The sequence below is a fragment of the Schistocerca nitens genome, chromosome 1 (assembly GCF_023898315.1).
Source record: "Schistocerca nitens isolate TAMUIC-IGC-003100 chromosome 1, iqSchNite1.1, whole genome shotgun sequence".
Taxonomy (NCBI): domain Eukaryota; kingdom Metazoa; phylum Arthropoda; class Insecta; order Orthoptera; family Acrididae; genus Schistocerca; species Schistocerca nitens.
In genome coordinates this window covers 1,270,367,475-1,270,389,546 of record NC_064614.1, presented here as the reverse complement: position 1 = coordinate 1,270,389,546, position 22,072 = coordinate 1,270,367,475, and the positions used below count along the sequence as shown (strand labels likewise).

The window sequence follows — 22,072 nt, the reverse complement described above, 5'->3', positions numbered from 1 at the left end:
ATGTCATCTGCCCTGATGCCACTCACTCCAACCAGGGCCCCTCTCTACGGGTGTCACCCAGCTGCAGCAAAGGCCACCTGGCAGGATGGCCATTGCCGGGAGTCCCAATGTCCTAGGGCGATGGGCATGCACCCTTGGCATATGTGGGGAATTAACAGCGCAGGCATCAGCAGAGCGATCCCTGTGTGGTCAGGCGCTACAACCAACAGGGTACATGGCGACCCAAACACAACGGATGGCTACCATGCTGGATATCAAGTGCAAAGAATTCCATGGTCATTGTCTATGCGGAAAGCGACACTGTATAGTGCATGGTGGAAAATGCACCCAGGAAGGTGTCCTCATCCAAGAGATGGAGAATGAGCGGGACTGAAATGCAACAATGAAAAAGTAGGCTAAAAATCTCAATGCACGATGGCCACAATGCACCATGTAAGGCGCCCTTCCCCAATTGGCTCGCTCTTCAGGAAAATTTTGAAGCATGGAGGTCAAACCCTACAGGGGACCATCATATAAAGGCCAAAATGTGTGAAACTCCTTTTAGTTGCCTCTTACGACAGGCAGGAATGCCTCGGACCTATTTTTATCCCCGGACCCGCAGGGGGAAACATGTGAAAGATTCTCTACTTATTTGCCATTATCCCCAATGTGCAATCTGCAAAACATGTGGCTTGTGAATGATGATAACTGAGTACTTTTTTTTTTTCTTCACATAAAACTTCTGTCCTTGGTACTGTTTGTTTCAGAAAAAAAGTAATAAGCATTCTGTTTGTAGAGTGGAATTGCAACATAGCATGTACCCACCATTTTTTCTTCTTTCATTTCACCTCATTTTCCAGAGGAACTCTGCCGTTACTATCTCAGTAACTTTCATCCTATGTAGGCCAGTTGCAGCCCTGATCATTGTAGTTGGTAGCTGTGGCCATGGCCAGACATTGGCTGTGGCCACACTAGTGCACTACCAGCCTAAAAGTGCCACGTTATAGTCTTCATTGTTTTGCATACAGTAGGCCCCTCTAATCAGACCTCGGATGGTCCATCACTCCGGTTAGTCCGACGATGCTCAGGCTTGCGAGCCTGTGCCGAATTGTCACTGACTGGACGCCTGTCGAGCCGTTGCTGCTGTGTCTATCGCTGTGCATGTTGTTATACTGTACGTTATTGTGCACTTTTATCCTTTGTTGGAATTAAAAAAACGTCGTCGTTTGCTTTATTCCGTGTTCTCTACAGTACTTATTACTGTAGATTCATTGTGTGTACAGTTGTTTAATTTTCAACATGTCTGGATTCAAACATATACATGTAAGTCTTTCACTAAATGAAAAATTAGCAGTGCGACAAAGACTGGACGAAGGAAAATCACTCCAAAAAAATTGCAAAGGAACTGAATTGTGGTGTTACGACAATTAAGGATTGGAGGAAGAATCAGAAAGACATTGAATCCTATACAGTTACGATTGATAGTGAAAACACTCTGAAGAATCACGAAACATTATAAAAGCCTAAAGTTCAACTGCTTGATAACGCATTGTGGATGTGGTTTTGTCACAAAAAAACTGGAAGCCGAAAGTAAATTTGCTGCCAGTGAAGGCTGGATTGATTGTTGGAAAACTCATCATGGTGTCCAATTTGTTTCTATTTCCGTTGAAAAACTATCTGCCGATGCCGCAGCTCCTAAGCAGTTTTCTGTTAAGTTTCAAGAAATTGTAGAAGAAAATGAACTGTTACCCTGCCAAGTGTATAACATCGACAAGACGGGGCTGAACTTTAAAATGTTGCCACAAAAAATGCTCGCAGCTTCAAATGAATCCGTGGTAGGAACGAAACTTATAAAAGATAGAATAACAGTCATTCCTTGTAGCAGCGCAGATGGTACCCACAAGCTCACCTTGTTCGTCATTGGCAAATCTGAGAAGCCAAGGGAATTCAAAAATATAAACACATCTTCCTTGCTGGTTTATTACCGCAGTCAAAAATCTGCTTGAATGGACTGCAACCTTTTTAAATCCTGGTTTTTCGATGAGTTTGTGCCATTGGTCGAAAAATATTTGATCCAAAAAAACTGCCTGTTCGTGCTCTACTGCTGTTGGATAACGCACCATCACATTCATCTAAGGAACATTTGGTGAAAGGGGACATAAAAGCTCTCTTTCTGCCTCCTAATGTGACCTCACTCATCCAACCAATGGATCAGGGCATTTTCGAATGGTTAAAAAGGCGATATCGCAGGAAGTATATCAGCTAAATCTTGGAAAAATCTGAAGGCGGCCATAACTTATTTGAGGCATTGAAATCCCTGAACATCAAAGATGCTATCTGCACAATCGTTGCAGCATGGGATGAACTGAAACCTGACACACTGTGGAAATCATGGCGTTAGCTTTGGCCACAAGTTATGACTGAAAATGAGCATAATGAAGATGATCAAAACAATGACGCACTGGAAATCGTTAAAGATCTACAAACTCTGGAGCCGAATGTCCCTGCCAATGAAGTTGAAAAGTGGATCAACGAATATGACAAAGACTGTGACACCTTTGAAGAGCTCAATGATGACCAGATTGTTGCCGCTGTTAGCCAGGAAACTGTGAATGAGGACTCGGACAGCGAAGACGAACCCCCCCACCCGGATTTCACAAAACGATGCAAAAAACACTTTTGACATCGCCCTTCAATACATCGAGCAGAATCCAACTTCAACTCCAATGGACGTTTTGTGGATAAAAAAATGGAGGGACACTGTAGCTAAATCTAGAATGACATCTTCTAAACAAAAATGTATCACTGACTTTTTCCCAAGTAATTTGTTTTCATTTTTACTGTAAAAACAATGCATACAGTATAATCAATTCTGAGTTTATACATACAGTAGTTTATTTCCTTATAAAAAAAATTCTTTTTATATACAGTATATATATCGTTTGTACATTACTAAGTACAGTACAGTACTGTAATTTGTTTGTCGTTTTTCCTTTTAAAACCAATACATATTATAGTGTGTGTAGACCTTTTTTAGTTAATATATTGTTTAAAATTGTAAAAAAACATCTTTTTATATTACTGTAGACATCTTTTAGTTGTTGAATCGTTTAATTTTTTGTACTAGATGTCTCTTTATATATTTTCAGTAAATATTAGATTTTTCGGATAATCCGACCTTTTTTTCGTTCCGACCATGGTCCTGGTCCCGAAGGTGACGGATTAGAGGGGTTCTACTGTAATACCAATTTCAGCTATCAAACAAATGTATGCATTTGTTCTAAGAAATCTGCATAGGTGTGCTCTTTTATTTTTCAGACGCATTTGTATGCACCTTCTCTTTCCAAATGGTGCTTCACTGAACATTGTTCAATACCAGTGACCAAGAAACAGTTACTTTTTTATATTTAAATACAGAAAATAAAGCTATTTCAAATATCTTTGATAAAGTAGTTCATCTGAATAGTATTTATTATATGAATGTGGAATGTCACATTTTGAGGCAGATGCAAATTTTTTGCGTCCTTAGTCATTGTGTTTTTGTTGACTTTAGGTGACTTAAAATACTATTCAAGTGATAATATGGAATGATCTCTGAAATCACTAATATCAGAAGCAAAAACGCTTTTTATTCTCACCACTTATGAGATGATTCATGTTTGTTTCGGTGTATTTATTACCAATTCATGAGACATGCATAGCTATTGTTTCATCTTATAGGTGGCAAGTGTCCATTATTCAAATGTTTGAGTGAAATAAAGTGTTACGGAGCAGGTACACAAAAAAGTTATTGTACCAGTTAAAACCACACATCTGTCAAATTATAGGGAGGTGTAATGACAGGCAAGTACTTAACCTTGTGAATGCAAAAGTCTAACTATTATCGATATATATAGCAGTAGAAATTCCCACTTTACCTTTTAAACTGTTCATGTACAAAAGCTATGATAGTTTTTTTTACTTTTATATGTGTCTATCAGCAATACTTAGAACTTCAACTCTTGAAGGTAATTACTGCATCCATGTAATTTGATAGTTTGTACAGGTGAATTTTGCTTGTGATAAAACTGTGTGTTTGTATGTCTGGCGATATAGAACACAAACACAATTCCTTCTCTCTCTCTCTCTCTCTCTCTCTCTCTGTGTGTGTGTGTGTGTGTGTGTGTGTCCTCTTCTCATACACACACAGAAAAAAAGAGAGAGGGAGAGCAAACAATATTATCACTACTCTGCAGAATTGCTAAAATAATAATTTCCATTTTGCAGTGCATTGAAACGAAGATGCTGTGTGGATAGAGCTGTTGCTACACAGGTTGTTCTCCTGAAAAACACAGAGGGGAAAAACATTTTCTCTGTTGCCTCAAAAATAGTAATTCAAATGTGTTGTAAAATTGGAGGAGCTCCTTGGAGTGTAGAAATACCACTAAGTGTAAGTAAAGCTATATATTAATTGTCAATACAACTTGTTAAAGAGGGAAAGTAATCTCAAAAACCATATACACAGGCTAGGTGTTATAAATCTTCCAGTGAAGATTTACTGTGATAATTAAGAACTTCTATTGTGTGTGCATGCAGGCTCTCTCTCTCTCTCTCTCTCTCTCTCTCTCTCTCTCTCTCTCTGTCACACACACACACACACTAACTCTTTTGGAGAAGTAAGTATTATGTTAGGGAGATTTTATAAAATGGGAAGAAGTAACTTTTTTTTGTATTTTATCTTTAATTTTTGTGTAATTAGATAGCTCTTTTATCTTAATCAGTTTTGAAAACAATCAGTTTGAATTCTCTAAAATTTAAAAGATTTGTTGTTTGTTTTTTACTTTTACATTTCTGTATGAACCTTACAAACCTGTTATGATCCTAGCAGTATGTGTCTGAATTCATTTGACATTTACTCTCTACCCTATTTGATAAGGAATTTTAAGTAATGTGTAACCTAACTGATCTATTTGTCACCTTGGAAGTAGTGCTGCAGCTTGTGGATGTTTTACTTCTTGGTTATAATTTGGTTTTAATGACCAGTTTGTTAAATCATGAACACAACAGTATTTAAGTTGTCATCTTTTCACATGTGTTGACATCAGTGAGAATCTGATGATCAGCTTGCATTCAACAATTTTAGTTCATGCATCATAAGTCAGCACTTACATTGCTGATGTATGAATAGAGAACTAAGATTTATAAAATAGAAAGAAACATTCCACATGGGAAAAATATATTAAAAACAAAGATTCCATGACTTACCAAACGGGAAAGCGCTGGTAGATAGGCACAATAAAAAAAAACACACACACACAAAACTTCAAGCCCTCACAACCCACGGCCTCACCCCACCAGGAAAGAGGGAAAGAGAGGGAAAGACGAAAGGATGCGGGTCTCAAGGGAGAGGGCAAGGAGTCACCCCAATCCCGGGAGCGGAAAGAGCCACCCTAGGGGGAAAAAAGGACAGGCACACACTCGCACACACACACACGCACACACACACATCCATCCACGCATATACAGACACAAGCAGACATATTTAAAGGCAAAGAGTTTGGGCAGAGATGTCAGTCGAGGCGGAAGTGCAGAGGCAAAGATGTTGTTGAATGACAGGTGAGGTATGAGTGGCGGCAACTTGAAATTAGCAGAGATTGAGGCCTGGTGGATAACGGGAAGAGAGGATATATTTAAGGGCAAGTTCCCATCTCTGGAGTTCGGATAGGTTGGTGTTAGTGGGAAGTATCAGGATAACCCGGACGGTGTAACACTGTGCCAAAATGTGCTGGCCGTGCACCAAGGCATGTTTAGCCACAGGGTGATCCTCATTACCAACAAACACTGTCTGCCTGTGTCCATTCATGCGAATGGACAGTTTGTTGCTGGTCATTCCCACATAGAAAGCATCACAGTGTAGGCAGGTCAGTTGGTAAATCACGTGGGTGCTTTCACACTTGGCTCTGCCTTTGATCGTGTACACCTTCCGGGTTACAGGACTGGAGTAGGTGGTGGTGGGAGGGTGCATGGGACAGGTTTTACACCGTGGGCGGATAACAAGGGTAGGAGCCAGAGGGTAGGGAAAGTGGTTTGGGGATTTCATAGGGATGAACTAAGAGGTTACGAAGATTAGGTGGACGGCGGAAAGACACTCTTGGTGGAGTGGGGAGGATTTCATGAAGGATGGATCTCATTTCAGGGCAGGATTTGAGGAAGTCGTATCCCTGCTGGAGAGCCACATTCAGAGTCTGATCCAGTCCCGGAAAGTATCCTGTCACAAGTGGGGCACTTTTGTGGTTCTTCTGTGGGAGGTTCTGGGTTTGAGGGGATGAGGAAGTGGCTCTGGTTATTTACTTCTGTACCAGGTCGGGAGGGTAGTTGCGGGATGCGAAAGCTGTTTTCAGGTTGTTGGTGTAATGGTCCAGGGATTCAGGACTGGAGCAGATTCGTTTGCCACGAAGATCTAGGCTGTAGGGAAGGGACCGTTTGATATGGAATGGGTGGCAGCTGTCATAATGGAGGTACTGTTGCTTGTTGGTGGGTTTGATGTGGACGGATGTGTGAAGCTGGCCATTGGACAGATGGAGGTCAACGTCAAGGAAAGTGGCATGGGATTTGGAGTAGGACCAGGTGAATCTGATGGAACCAAAGGAGTTGAGGTTGGAGAGGAAATTCTGGAGTTCTTCACTGTGAGTCCAGATCATGAAGATGTCATCAATAAATCTGTACCAAACTTTGGGTTGGCAGGCTTGAGTAACCAAGAAGGCTTCCTCTAAGCGACCCATAAATAGGTTGGCATACGAGGGGGCCATCCTGGTACCCATGGCTGTTCCCTTTAATTGTTGGTATGTCTGGCCTTCAAAAGTGAAGAAGTTGTGAGTCAGGATGAAGCTGGCTAAGGTGATGAGGCAAGAGGTTTTAGGTAGGGTGGCAGGTGATCGGTGTGAAAGGAAGTGCTCCATTGCAGCAAGGCCCTGGATGTGCGGGATATTTGTGTATAGGGAAGTGGCATCAGTGGTTACAAGGATGGTTTCTGGGGGTAACAGACTGGGTAAGGATTCCAGGCGTTCGAGAAAGTGGTTGGTGTCTTTGATGAAGGATGGGAGACTGCATGTAATGGGTTGGAGGTGTTGATCTACGTAGGCAGAGATACGTTCTGTGGGGGCTTGGTAACCAGCTACAATGGGGCGGCCGGGATGTTTGGGTTTGTGAATTTTAGGAAGTAGGTAGAAGGTAGGAGTGCGAGGTGTCGGTGGGGTCAGGAGGTTGATGGAGTCAGTTGAAAGGTTTTGTAGGGGGCTTAAGGTTCTGAGGATTCCTTGAAGCACTGCCTGGACATCAGGAATGGGATTACCTTGGCAAACTTTGTATGTAGTGTTGTCTGAAAACTGACGCAGTCCCTCAGCCACATACTCCCGACGATCAAGTACCACGGTCGTGGAACCCTTGTCAACCGGAAGAATGATGATGGATCGGTCAGCTTTCAGATCACGGAGAGCCTGGGCTTCGGCTGTGGTGATGTTGGGAGTAGGATTAAGGTTTTTAAAGAAAGATTGAGAGGCAAGGCTGGAAGTGAGAAATTCCTGGAAGGTTTGGAGAGGGTGATTTTGAGGAAGAGGAGGTGGGTCCCACTGTGATGGAGGACGGAACTGTTCCAGGCAGGGTTCAATTTGGATAGTGTCTTGGGGAGCTGGATCATTAGGAGTGGGATCAGGATTATTTTTCTCCGTGGCAAAGTGATATTTCCAGCAGAGACTACGAGTGTAGGACAGTAAATCTTTGACAAGGGCAGTTTGGTTGAATCTGGGAGTGGGGCTGAAGGTGAGGCCTTTGGATAGGACAGAGGTTTCGGATTGGGAGAGAGGTTTGGAGGAAAGGTTAACTCGGGAGAGGGTGGGGTGTCGTTCCAGTCCCGGGAGCGGGGGGACTTGCCTTGGGGGGAGTAAGGGACAGGTGTGCACTCGCATCCACACACATATCCATCCGCACATGAATGTGTGAACTGAGGATCTTCCAATACATTGACACCTGAGTCTTGTTTGAAGATCCGCATTTGATAGCTGTTATGGTATATGTGAGCAAGTCTAGTTCTCCTGATTGTGTTTTTGTTCATGAGTAAGGTTTTTCAGGACCATTCTTGCACATCTAAGGTGTATGTGTGGATGGATATGTGTGTGGATGCGAGTGTATACCTGTCCTTTTTTCCCCCTAAGGTAAGTCTTTCCGCTTCCGGGATTGGAATGACTCCTTACCCTCTGCCTTAAAACCCACATCCTTTTGTCTTTCTCTCTCCTTCCCTCTTTCCTGATGAAGCAATCGTTGGTTGTGAAAGCTTGAAATTTTGTTTGTGTGTTTGTGTTTTTTTATTGTGCCTATCTACCAGCGCTTTCCCGTTTGGTAAGTCATGGAATCTTTGAACTAAGATTTATTACGTACATACATTGTTAAATTTTTGCTGACTAGTAATATGTACGTATTAATATTTTAATGTGTATATCTGTTTGAAGATAATGACTGTACATTTCAACAGTTGTACCTGGAATTTTATACTGACTTCATGGTGATTACTGAATGTGTTACCGTCTAACCGTAATATCAGTTGCATATTGGCCAAAAGAAGGCAGGCTGTTGACTTGTCACATAATGTTTACTATTGATAAGTAACCCAGGACTGATTGATAGTGATGCTGAGATATTAACATTGCATGTGAATACCGGAGACTGACTGAAGCATTGTCTTGCATGACTACTCATAGGAAAGCATAAGACAGAATAACAAAATCTGTTATTTTTTTTATTGTGTTCCTTACTGAGCATGATATCTACATCGACATCTACATCCATACTTCACAAGCCACCTGACAGTGTGTGGCGGAGGGTACCTTGAGTACCTCTATCGGTTCTCCCTTCTATTCCACTCTTGTATTGTTCGTGAGGAAGTGGAGTGCAAAGCCCATCCTTTTTCTTTTGGTGTTCTTCCGTTAACAGTTTTGGAACCCAGCGCTCACAGAGTTTCCTGTACCCTAGGGTGACTGTCACAACGTCATAAAGAGTTGTCATTGACACATCCGGCAGGATCTGATGCAATTCGTTCAATGTGAGACGTCTATTCGCACGAATTGCTTCCTCCGTTCTCCGAAGAACGGCATCAGAGATCACAGATGGCTGACCTGTTCTTTGTTCATCATGAACATCGGTCCTACGTTCAGAGAAATGACAGCATTTTGTTACATTTTGTCAATCCATAATGTTTCCATAAACAGAAACAATTTCTTTGTGAATATCCGCTGGTCGCTGATAATTTGCATGAATAAAACGTATGACGGAGCGCACTTCGCATTTCGCGGGATTCTGAATCAGCACAGCCATTTTAAACACGACCTACTCCAACCACAAGCAATGTTCAACTACCAAACGACTGCAAGGAGAAAGCTAACATTTCAAGGTTAACACCAGTGTTGCCAACTTGCTCGCCAAAACTCTTCTGTTCTTCTGGCATACAGTGTATCTTTGCTTTCTGAAATACCCTCGTATATTGTGAATAGCAACGGTCCTACAACACTCCCCTGCGGCACACCTGAAATCACTCTTACTTTGGAAGACTTCCCTCCATTGAGAATGACATGCTGCATACTGTTATCTAGGAACTCTTCAATCCAATCACACAATTGGTCTGATAGTCCATATGCTCTTACTTTGTTCATTAAACGCCTGAGGGGAACTGTATCAAATGCCTTGCGAAAGTCAAGAAACACGGCACCTACCTGGGAACCCATGTCTACGGCCCTCAGAGTCTCGTGGATGAAAAGTGCGAGCTGGGTTTCACATGTTCGTCTTTTTCAAAACCTATGCTGATTCCTACAGAGTAAATTTCTAGTCTCCAGAAAAGTCATTATACTCTAACATAATACGTGTTCCAAAATTTTACAACTGATCGACGTTATAGATATAGGGCTATAGTTCTGTACATCTGTTCAACATCCCTTCTTGAAAACCTGTGCCCTTTTCCAATCTTTTGGAACGCTATGCTCTTCTAGAGACCTATGGTACACTGCTGCAAGAATGGGGCAAGTTCCTTCGCGTACTCTGTGTAAAATCGAACTGGTATCCCATCAGGTCCTGCGGCCTTTCCTCTTTTGTGCGATTTTAATTGCTATTTCGATATGTACCACCATTTTGTCATCTGTGCGACAATCTAGAGGAAGGAACTACAGTGCAGTCTTCCTCTGTGAAACAGCTTTGGAAAAAGACATTTAGTATTTCGGCCTTTAGTCTGTCATCCTCTGTTTCAGTACCACTTTGGTCACAGAGTGTCTGGACATTTTGTTTTGATCCACCTACAACTTTGACACATGACCAAAATTTCTTAGGATTTTCTGCCAAGTCAGTACATAGAACTTTACTTTCAAATTTGTTGAACGCGTCTCGCATAGCCCTCCTCACACTACATTTCACTTCGTGTAATTTTTGTTTGTCTGCAAGGCTTTGGGTGTGTTTATATTTGCTGTGAAGTTCCCTTTGCTTCCGTAGCAGTTTTCTAACTTGGTTGTTGTACCACAGTGGCTCTTTTCCGTCTCTTACAATCTTGCTGGGCACATACTCATCTAATGCATATTGTACGATGGTTTTGAACTTTGTCCACTGATCCTCAACACTATCTGTTCTTGAGATAAAACTTTTGTGTTGAGCTGTCAAGTACTCTGAAATCTGCTTTTTGTCACTTTTGCTAAACAGAAAAATTTTCCTTCCATATAGCTGAAATCACCGATGCTGTAATCGCTTTATGATCGCTGATTCCCTGTTCTACATTTGTGGTGTCACTGCCAGACACCACACTTGCTAGGTGGTAGCCTTTAAATCGGCCGCGGTCCGGTAGTATACGTCGGACCCGCGTGTTGCCACTATCAGTGATTGCAGACCGAGTGCCGCCACACGGCAGGTCTAGAGAGACATCCTAGCACTCGCCCCAGTTGTACAGCCGACTTTGCTAGTGATGGTTCACTGACAAATTACGTTCTCATTTGCCGAGACGATAGTTAGCATAGCCTTCAGCTACGTCATTTGCTACGACCTAGCAAGGCGCCATTATCATTTGCTATTTATCTTGTGATGCATGTACCGTCAGACCGATGTTCACCAATTATGGATTAAAGTTAAGTATTCCCGCAGCTACGTACGTTCTTTGCTACTATAACTTCCTTTACCTGTTCCAGACCTCACGCCAGTCTGCGTGAGCTTAAACGCGTGCCTTTCGGCTACCCGTCATTGTGGATTGGCTGTCTTGCCAGTCCACAACAACATTAAGTGTTTCAAATAGTTCGGGTCTGTTTGTCACCAGAAGGTCTAATATGTTATCGCCATGAGTTGGTTCTCTGTTTAACTATTCAAGGTAGTTTTCAGATAATGCACTTAAAAAAATTTCACTGGGTTCTTTGTCCCTGCCACTCGTTATAAATGTTCGAGTCTCCAGTCTATATCTGGTAAATTAAAATCTCCACCCAAAACTATAAAATGGTCGGGAAATCTACTCGAAATATTTTCCAAATTTTCCTTCAGGTGTTATGCCACAACAGCTGCTGAGCCAGGGGGCCTATAGAGGCATCCAATTACCATGTTTGAGCCTGCTTTAACTGGTACCTTCACCCAAATTATTTCACATTTCGGATCTCCATCAATACTATTGCACTTTTTATCGCTATAAACACACCTCCCCCTCCACTTGTCTCTGCAGTCTGAGTTTAGAATTTCATTACTGTTTACATCTGGTTTCAGCCCCAACTGTCTGTCCCTAGTATTATGTGGGCATTGTGACCATTTATTGATGAGAGCAGTTCTGAGACCTTTCTATAGATGCTCCTGCAGTTTACTATTACCACATTAATATTGTCATTCCCTGTTGCATGTTGCCTACTGCTACCTTGTCGCGTCTCAGGAAGTGTCTTGTCAGGCCTAGCGAGGGAATTCGAATTCTCTAACCTAAAAAGCCCACATGTGCACTCCACACGTATTCCGCTACCCTTGTAGCTGCTTCCTGTGTGTAGTGCACACCTGACCTATTCAGTGGTACCCTACATTTCTCCACCCGGAGATCGAGAAATTTGTGCCCCAGATCTCCACAGAATTGTCTGAGCCTCTGGTTTAAGCCTTCCACTCGGCTCCAAACCAGAGCACTGTAATCGGTTCTGGGAAAGACAATACAAATAGTGAGCTCGGATTCCACCCATCGAGCAAGGCTTTCTGTCTTCACCAGATCCGCCAACTGCCTGTATGAACTGAGGGTGACCTCTGAACCTAGACGGCAGGAGTCATTCGTGCCGACATGAGCAACAATTTGCAGTCAGGTGCACCCAGAGCTCTCAATTGCCACTGGCAGGGCCTCTTCCACATCTTGATGAGACCCCCAAGCAAGCAGACAGAGTGAACACTGGGCTTCTTCCCTGACCTTTCCGCTATTTCCCTAAGGCACTCCATCACCCACCTAACATTGGAGCTCCCAATCACTAATAAACCCCTCGCCCCGTGTGCCTGCTCGGACCTTGCTGAAGGAGCGGCCACATGTCGAGTCACAGGCAGAGCGGGCAATGCCACACGGCCATCCTCCACATTGACCCTCCGCCTCATGCGACGCGAACGCCGTTGAAACCCCCACTCCCCTTGGGGAGAGGATGGCCCAACCCCAGTCGGTAACCACGACTATTTTTCAACAGCATGGCCCGTGGGTGAAGCATGTAACACCCGGGGTGTACCATGCAATGCACCAAACTCACCACTACTGCTACACTCTGAGGCAGCAGCCTGAAGACAGCTGACAGTGACCATCAGAACGTTCAGATGTTTGCAGACAGTGGCCAGCTCCTTCTGTGACTGCACAGCAGTCACACATCCTATCCATCCTAAGAAATCAATTTACTGTAGAGAGTTAGTCAACTTTTAACTAGACTGCTAATTAACTAAAGGCAGCTGATAGCTGACTAAACTGTGGTTACTAGACATTTCTTGTTGGGAACAATGAAAATAAGCACTAACTTTCTCTGGGCTGTATTCAAAACAAACACGAAATCTATGGAACACTATTACTAGTACTCGAAAATTAAAGCTTCCTAAAAGCAAAAACACATGAAAAAAGAAGTGACAAGTAAGGAAAACACAGTTTATATTTAAATTTATGTAGCTTGCTGCTCAGGAGATGTGAAGCAGATGGCAGTTACGACACTGGCAGTACTGGCACTACAGATGACTAAAGGTACTCTCTCTGACTGTATTCAAAACAAACACGAAATCTAGGGAACACTATTACTAGTACCAGTACTCAAAAATTAAAGCTTCCTAAAAGCAAAAACACACAGAACAAGAAATGACAAATAAGAAAAACACAGTTAATACTTAAATTTACGTAGCTTGCTGCACAGGAGATATGTAGCAGATGGCAGTTACAATGACACTGGATACGGGTGGATACTGTGGGTTTATTAGACCTGGAGGGTAAAATGGACTGGTGATGCAGGGGAAGAATGTAACAAAAGATGTCTGAATACTAAACAGTTACTGTATTGGAATGTTAACAGGCACAATTAGTTGGCACAATTGCTGAATGCATTTACATTGGTACTGGGTAGTTATAATGTATACTGTGTATATGATGGGTGCTATGACACCCATGCTGTCATTTGACAATCCATAACTTGAATTAACAGTATGGCTATCGAGAAGAGAGACCGTGTGTTGTTAGTGGAATTGTTTTATGTGGCGGGAGCAACTACAGAGCTGTATTGAAAGAGTATTGCTGAGTGAAAGGTCTAAGGAGAGGCCCAATGTCATTAAATGGTTTAAAGAAGATGATAATGACATTCGAAAATACGAGTGAGCTTGGTGTGGCAAATGAAAGAGGAAGGCACTCTATCCCTGTTGACAAAGTTGCTGTTACAATAATTGACCATACAGCATGTGCTCTGGGTAGTGCTCGTGCTCATACAGTGTGACAGTAACTGCCCATCCCATAGTCAACAGTACAGAAAGCTTTGTAGTCCATATTACATTGGTACCAGATAGTGCAGCAGCTGGAACCTCATGATCTGCAGTGTATTTCTGAATTATTTGGTTTCTGGAACAGATCAAAGTTGATGACACATGGTGCGACATATTCTGTGGAGTAACAAGATACATTTTACACTAAAGGCTGCTGTGAATATATAGAACTTCTGAATTTGGGGTACTGTTAAATCATATGTTGTGAATGAAGAGCCCATGTGCTTGCCATTTGTGACTATGATGTGGATTCACAAGTAGCTTTATTCTTAGTTGTTCTTCTATGAATAGAATACACCCACGGGGGATGTCAGATGTAAAGTGATGTCTGCATGTTATTGAAACCTCCTTGTTAGCATGGGATTTGGAAGAGTGCAGCTGTGTGGAAACCACTATTTTCATGCAGGATGGGGCAACATGTCACGTTGCTTGCCCAGTGAAAGATTTATGTAATGCAACCTTCTACAAATGTGTTATCTCCATAGGTTTTCCAGGTGCATGGCCTACAAGCTCACCTGATCTGAATCCACAGGATTTTTTGCTCTGGGAATATCAAAGGATTCCTTTACCAGGGATTTGTTTGGTCTCTTAACTGATCCAGCGGAACTGCTGTGACCAATTGTCCACCACATCATTTTGTTGATGCAGTATCTTGTCAACATCTTCAGTGCTCATATTGAACAAAACGTGTAAGCAGCAGTTAATAATGAAATCAAAATTATGACTTTCTCATTTATTCGATCTTTTCTGCCCACATCTTGTTCCTAATCCACTATGTATTGTAACATTTCTAGACATCTTTCTGCCTGCATAGTGTCAGATTTGCAACTGGTGGCTTAAATTGAAACTAATTTTTCCCCCATGTAAATCATTTCCACATTAGAATATCTACCAAGTTTTGCTGCCATGTGATACATACAGCACACATTGGATCTCTGTCAGTAACTGCACTTTCAAGTGTAACCACCCGGTAAGTTACCACAAAAAAGTCTATGAATGAAAACTCAATTGAATCAGTCCAATAATCCCCACCATTCATAAAGGCATTACGAGTACTCTTGATAGGTGCCAACTGTCCCAGTGTAGGTGATCAGTTTACACAGTTTTTTAAGACAACATGAGAAACATTTTTAATGTTCTACAAGTATGGTAAACAGGACTGATTTAACACAGTGATCAATGAAATACGCAAATAAAAATAAATGAACTTGGAGGTACTGCAAGTGTGTCTAATCTAACACAGTTATCAAAGTAAAATATAATTACAAGTAAATTTGAGTTACCGTGGGTGAAGCTAACCTAACACAATTATCAATCTAAATACAGTATACAGATAAACAAATGTGATGCGCCATAAGGTTAGGTTAGGTTAGTGGTGTTTAACGTCCCGTTGACAGCGAGGTCATTAGAGACGGAGCGCAAGCTCGGGTTATGGAAGGATGGGGAAGGAAATCGGCCGTGCCCTTTCAAAGGAACCATCCCGGCATTTGCCTGAAACGATTTAGGGAAATCACGGAAAACCTAAATCAGGATGGCCGGAGACGGGATTGAACCGTCGTCCTCCCGAATGCGAGTCCAGTGTGCTAACCACTGCGCCACCTCACTCGGTACGCCATAAGGGAAGCCAATCTAGCACAGTGACTAAAGCAAATACAGACTACAAATAAACATGCTTGAGTAACCAACTGTAAGTGAAGCTAATCTAACACAGTTGCGGGTTTCAGTCTTTAACATACATACCTGTGGCACTGCGGCAGTTTGCAAGTATTCAACAAAAGAGGTTGGATGTTACTGCACTCACTATAGGTTACCCACTGTCCGTTTCACTCCTTTTCTGCTATATTCCCTCCCACCAACCCACCCATCAGTCTCTCATATGCACGTAGCTGCCCTACCCCCTCTCCACCTTGTTCTTGTATGGGACAGTATCGAAGACATGAGACTGCAAGGTACTGAATAGTATTTTCCTGAAGTATGGTATCAATCTCACCTGCTAGTTCTCCAGAGGCATCGTGGGAGCTTGGCAATGCTATTCACATTTTAGTAGCACAAAATCAACCCACTGTTGATTAACAGTAAATTGCTGCACTTGTCCTATGGACAGCTCACACCAGGGTGGAAAGTGCAGTGAGTTGTGGTGCTTCTGCATGCTGTAGGGAAAAACCCCATGCACTGCAGCAACGAGGCATATAGCAGAGAAAAACGATGTCCTTGGTTGCATATAATTCACAATGCAGTTCTATCCCAGGTGGCACTTAATCTGCCACAGTGCGAGATCATCTGCTAGAGCAGGCGGGTGGCAGGCACACACATAGAAGTGCATCTCAACAATACCATGAAAGATGACAAAATCTAACAATACAATATTCTGAAAAGGGTAGTTGCTACTCACCATATAGCGGATGTGCTGACTTGCAGATAGGCACAATAAAAAAACTGTCAGAAAGTGAGCTTTCGGCCAACACAACACACACACACACACACACACACACACGGCTGCTTATGGGGACATACAGGGACGAGGTGGAGACTGCACCTATGTGCAGTTGGGAGGACACACACACACACACACACACACACACACACACACACACACACACACACACACACAGTTGCTTATGGGAACATACAGGGACGAGGTGGAGACTGCACCTAGGTGCAGTTGGGAGGTTGACGGAGGGCTGGTGGGGAGAAGAGTGTGTGTGTGGGGGGGTTAGTGGGGGATTAGCGGAAAAAGAGAAGTAAAAAGACTGGGTGCATTGGAGGAATAGAGGGCTGTGTAGTGCTGGAATGGGATAAAGGAAGGGGCTAGATGTGTAAGGACAATGACTAACAGAGGATGAGGCAGGAGAGTTATGGAATGTAAGATATGTGGCAGGGAGAGTTCCTAAGTGTGCAATTTAGAAAAGTTGGTGTTGGTGGGAAGGAGTCAGATGGCACAGGCTCTGAAGTAATGACTAAATGAAGAACATCATGTTGGGTGGTGTGCTCAGCAGTGGGGTGGTCCAGATGTTTCATGGCCACATTATGTTAGTGGCCATTCATGAGGACAGACAGCTTGTTGGTTGTCACACCCATGTAGAACTCAGCACATAGGTTACAGCTTAGCTTGTAGGTCACATGACTGTTTTTACAGGTAGCCCTGCCTTTGACGGGATAGGTGATAGCTGTAGCCAGACTGGAGTCCATCCCTTTTCTCATCCCTACCACTTTCCACGCCACTATCTTCACCAGCCTTCCTGAAGTCCATAAATCCAACCACCCAGAACATCACCTTCTGGCCAGTTAACTGTGTCTCTACTGAGAGAATCCCTGCTCTCGTAGACCATCACCTTCAGCCTATTACCTGCAACCTGTCCTCCTATATAAAAGATACCAAACATTTCCTCCACCAACTTTCCACATTTCCTGTTCCTTTACTACATGGTGCCCTGCTTATCACTGTTGTGATACCACCTCTCTTTACACTGACATCCACAATGCCCATGTCCTTACTGCTATTGAACACCACCTTCCCAAGGCCCGAGAGATTCCATACCTACAATGTCCTTCCGAGTCGCCAGGACCAATTATATCCTCATCCACAATTATTTCTCCTTTGTCCTTTGAAGGCACACCTACAAACAAATCGAGGATACAGTTATGGGCACCCACACGACACCATTCTATGCCAACCTATTCATGGGCCATCTAGAGGAATCTTTCCTAAACACCCATAATCCCAAACCCCTTCCTCGTTCAGATGCATTGATGATATATTTGTGATCTGGATTGAGGATGAGGACACCCTATCCACATTCCTCCAGAACCTTAACAACTTTTCCCCCGTTTCCTTCACCAGGTCTTAATCAACCCAACAAGCTACTTTCCTAGATGTTGACCTCCACCTCAAATATAGCTACATCAGTACCTCTGTCCATATCAAACAAACTAACCACCAGCAATACCTCCACTTTGACAGCTGCCACCCCTTCCATACGAAGAAGTCCCTCCCATACAGCCTAGCCATCCTTGGTCATCGCATCTGCAGTGACGAGCAGTCCCTCTCGAAATATACCGAAAGTGTCTCACTGAAGCCTTCACAAACCTTAATTATCATCTCAGTCTTGTACAAAATTGTATCTCCTGTGCCTTATCTTTCCAATGTCCCACCACCTCACAAAGTCCCACCGTTCAGCCACAGAGGAGCATACCCCTTGTAACTCAGTACCACCCAGGACTGGAGCAACTGAATTACATTCTCCGCCAGGGTTTTGGCTACCTCTCGTCACGCCCTGAAATGAGAAATGTCCTGCCTACTGTCCTTCCCACCCCTCCCACAGTGTTATTCCACCGTTCACCGAACCTACACAATATTCTTGCCCATCCCTACACAGCCCCTACTCCCAAACCCTTACCTCATGGCTCATGCCCCTGTAATAGACCTAGATGCAACATCTGTCCTATACGTCCTCCCACCACTTCCTAGTCCAGTCTGGTCACAAAAATCACCTATCACATCAAAGGTGTCATGTGGTCTACAAGCCAAGCTGCAACCACTGTGCTGCGTTCTACATGGGTATGACAACTAACAGGCTGTCTGTCCGCATGAATGGCCAAGCTGACAAACTGCAGCCGAGAAACAAGTGGACCACCCTGTTGCTTAGCACATTGCCCAACATGATGTCCTTCATTCCAATGACTCCTTCACAGCCTGCTTCAACCTTCATTAATCACTGTCTTAACCCATCTAGCCCATTCCCTGTTCCCATTCCAGCACAACACAGCCCTCTATTCCACCAATGCACCCACAGTGTCTGTACTTCTCTCCATTTCCATTAACCTCTCCCCCACCTCGCCCCACCCCCCGCCCACCATCAACCGCCTGACTGCATCTAGCTGCCCTATCCTCTCAGCACCTCATGCCTGTATGATCCCATAAGCAGCACATTACCATCCCCCCGCTGTACCCTGCTATCCCTCCTCATACCCACCCCTGGCTCCTCCTTACCCCCACCGTCTGTGTGTGTGTCTGTGTGTGTGTGTGTGTGTGTGTGTGTTTGTTTGTGTGTGAGAGAGAGAGAGAGAGAGAGAGAGAGAGAGTGAGTGATTTTGTGTGTGTGTGTGTGTGTGTGTGTGTGTGTGTGTGTGTGTCCAACAAAGGCCTTGTTGGCCTATAGCTCACTTACAGAGTCTTTTTGGTGTGCCTGCGACTTAGCATTCCCACTATATGGTGTGTACTATCCTTTTCATAAAATTATGATATTCCATCCTGGATTTTCCAGTGTTTAAAATCAAATTATAGAAAGTTATAATAATCAAGACAGCAAGTATGTTTAACTGTGACTTGGGTGATTAGAAAAGTGCAAAATTATAAGTATTACTTTGTAGGTGTTACTTATAGTTCCATAGGGATTCACAGAACCTACAAAGACTGGCTAAGAAATGAAATTGTCTAGGTCAAAGAGAAGAGGAGAATCAGGGGTTTGAAATGAGGTATATACAATGATTTACTCAGTAAGACGTTCAGCTCTGTGTATTACTTACGAATCTTAAACTATGGATTTCTTTTTCCCAGTATTGTTTCCAGGTAAAGAAATTAGGGTGTTATCATCAGTAATTGGACAATTACATGTGAAGTAATAAAACTTTATGGATTACAGCATTAATTGCTGATTTGTATAACTCTAATATATGTGTTATTCATAAAAATAGAGCAAATAAAGAGAAAAACATTACAGTGATGTTATGAGTGGTAGAAGAAGAAATAGTCAAACAATGTAAAATCCAGGATGGAATGTAACAATACTGTGAAAAGAAAAGTTGCTACTCACCATATAGCGGAGTAGCTGTCACAGATAGGCAAAACAAAAAGACTGTCACAAATATAGCTTTTGGCCATTAAGACCTCCATCAAAATTAGATGATAAACGCACACATACACACTCACAAACTCACACAAACACGACTGCAGTCTCAGACAACTGAAGCCACACTGTGAGCAGCAGGAACAGTGCATTATGGGAATGGTGACTGGGGGGGGGGGGGGGGAAGAGGCTTGGGGCAGGAAGGGCGAGAGATGATAGGATAGGGGTGGCGGACAGTGACGTGCTTTTGGGGAGCATGCAGGGATGAGGTGGAAAGAGGGTGCAACACATGTGGGCAGTTGGGAAGTTAGACGGAGAACAGTGGTGTGGCTGGAGGGCGGGGGGGGGGGGGGGGGGGGGGCGACAGCGAAGAAGGAGAGAAGAAAAAGACTGGGTGCGATGGAGGAATGAGGGCTGTGTAGTGCTGGAATGGGAAAAGAGAAGGGGTTGGATGGAAGAGGACAATGACTAATGAAGGTTGAGGCCAGGAAGGTTACAGGAACATAGGATATTTTGCAGGGAAGGTTCCCACATGCACAATTCAGAAAAGCTGGTGTTGGTGGGAATGATCCATATGGCACAGGCTGTGAAGCAGTTATTGAAATGAAGGATGTCATGTTTGGCAGTGTGCTCAGCAACAGGGTGGTCCAATTGTTTCTTGGCCTAAGTTTGTCAGTGTCCATTCAGCTGTCACCCCCTCTCCCAGCCTTGCCGCTGTTCTCCATCTAACCTCCCAACTGCACACGGGTGCCTTACCCTCTTTCCACCTCATCCTTGTGCGCTCCCCATCAGCACGTCACTGTCCACCAACGCTACCCTACTATCTCTCACTCTCCCTGCCCCAGCCCCCCCCCCCCCAACCCCTCAGTCACCACTCCCATCACTGAGACTTCAGTCATGTGTGTGCCTTACTGTCTGGAAGCTATATTTGTGACAGTCTTTTTGTTGTGCCTATTTGCGACTCAGCATCTCTGCTATATAATGAGTAGCAATTTTCCTTTTCACAGAAAAAGAAATAGGATTTTTTTACCATGCTCCATAAAAAATGGATGGAGCTGTGTGTCAGAATTGCCAGTGGTAATATTTTCAGTGCTGTTTCCTTTTCAGGTCCTTCACAATTTTCCTTGCAACAAACAAGCTACTAACTTTTTTCACATATTCCTCTCATTTCATACCATTTTGTAGTAATTATGGCCAGGTTTATCAAACTGTTTTCTCTTTAATATCTTGCCCTTATTCACATTTAAAGATAACTACAAAGATAGCTGCCACTACATACACCCAATAGAAATATTGCTAAAGTTAATCTTTATTTCCTGGTGATGATCCAACTATGACTCTTGTTGCAACAGAATCATCTGACGACGGGAGAATGCTGCTGCAGCTTTCTGATTAATCATATTACAAACATTAATGTCTTGCAATACTTTCTTCTGGCACACCTAATGTTACTTGCATTTTTGGTTGCCACCAAGGAAAATATACTGTGTTGAATTAGTAAAAAATTATTTGAGTCAAATTTTTATTTATGAAGATTTCTATACCGTATATAGGCTACCAGCCAGTAATGTAGGAAGAATGTGTCTGCATCAGTTATTTCCAAGATGTTGTGTCTGAAAAACATGAACAGTATTTCACACAAGTTATTTGTGCTGTTCCTCACTGGTTCTTTGATAGAAGTTTTTGTTTCCTCCATTAGTGTCATAATGGTTGAATATAGGACATGCTCTAGGACTCAGCAACAGACTAAAATTAGATTATTTGTGTGTATTTTGGAATGTCTGTTTATTTATCTTCCAACCTTATTATAATGACCTGAGTTCTTTTCTATTCATTCAGTACCATACCTTGCATGAGAAATGTTGTATAAGGCTTAGCAAGGAAGTCGTAGCAGGATTTTTACCAAGCCCAAATTTTCTCTTTTACTGGAAGTGTTTTAGTGACTTTTATTTGTGAGTTTGTGTGGTGTACAAACTAGCATGATAACATTCTCACGAATTAATACATATTTAGGTGTGGAATTGAATATTTCAGGTTTCTGTTGGTTTTCAGTTTCAACATCAGAATGATCCATTAGAGACTGAATGAAATCTTTCATTTACTTATTGAATTTATGAGCAAAACTTCATTAGGATCTTCAAGGAAACTTTGGATTTTTATTGGTTTCATGCTTAGATTTTTTAATGGATACATGTGTTGCATTAAGTTTTTTCTTATCAGTTCCTGCACATTGCCATTTATATAAG

General features: G+C 42.9%; 1 protein-coding gene across 1 annotated transcript in view; it reads left to right on the top strand.

The window, feature by feature from the left end:
• Nucleotides 1-22,072, top strand: part of LOC126234036 (piwi-like protein Siwi) — a 257,707-nt gene that overhangs the window by 164,362 nt on the left and 71,273 nt on the right. The window contains exon 9 of the mRNA XM_049942902.1: nucleotides 4,246-4,408. Within this exon, the coding sequence (XP_049798859.1) occupies nucleotides 4,246-4,408 (163 nt within the window). The remainder of the gene's footprint in view (nucleotides 1-4,245; nucleotides 4,409-22,072) is intronic.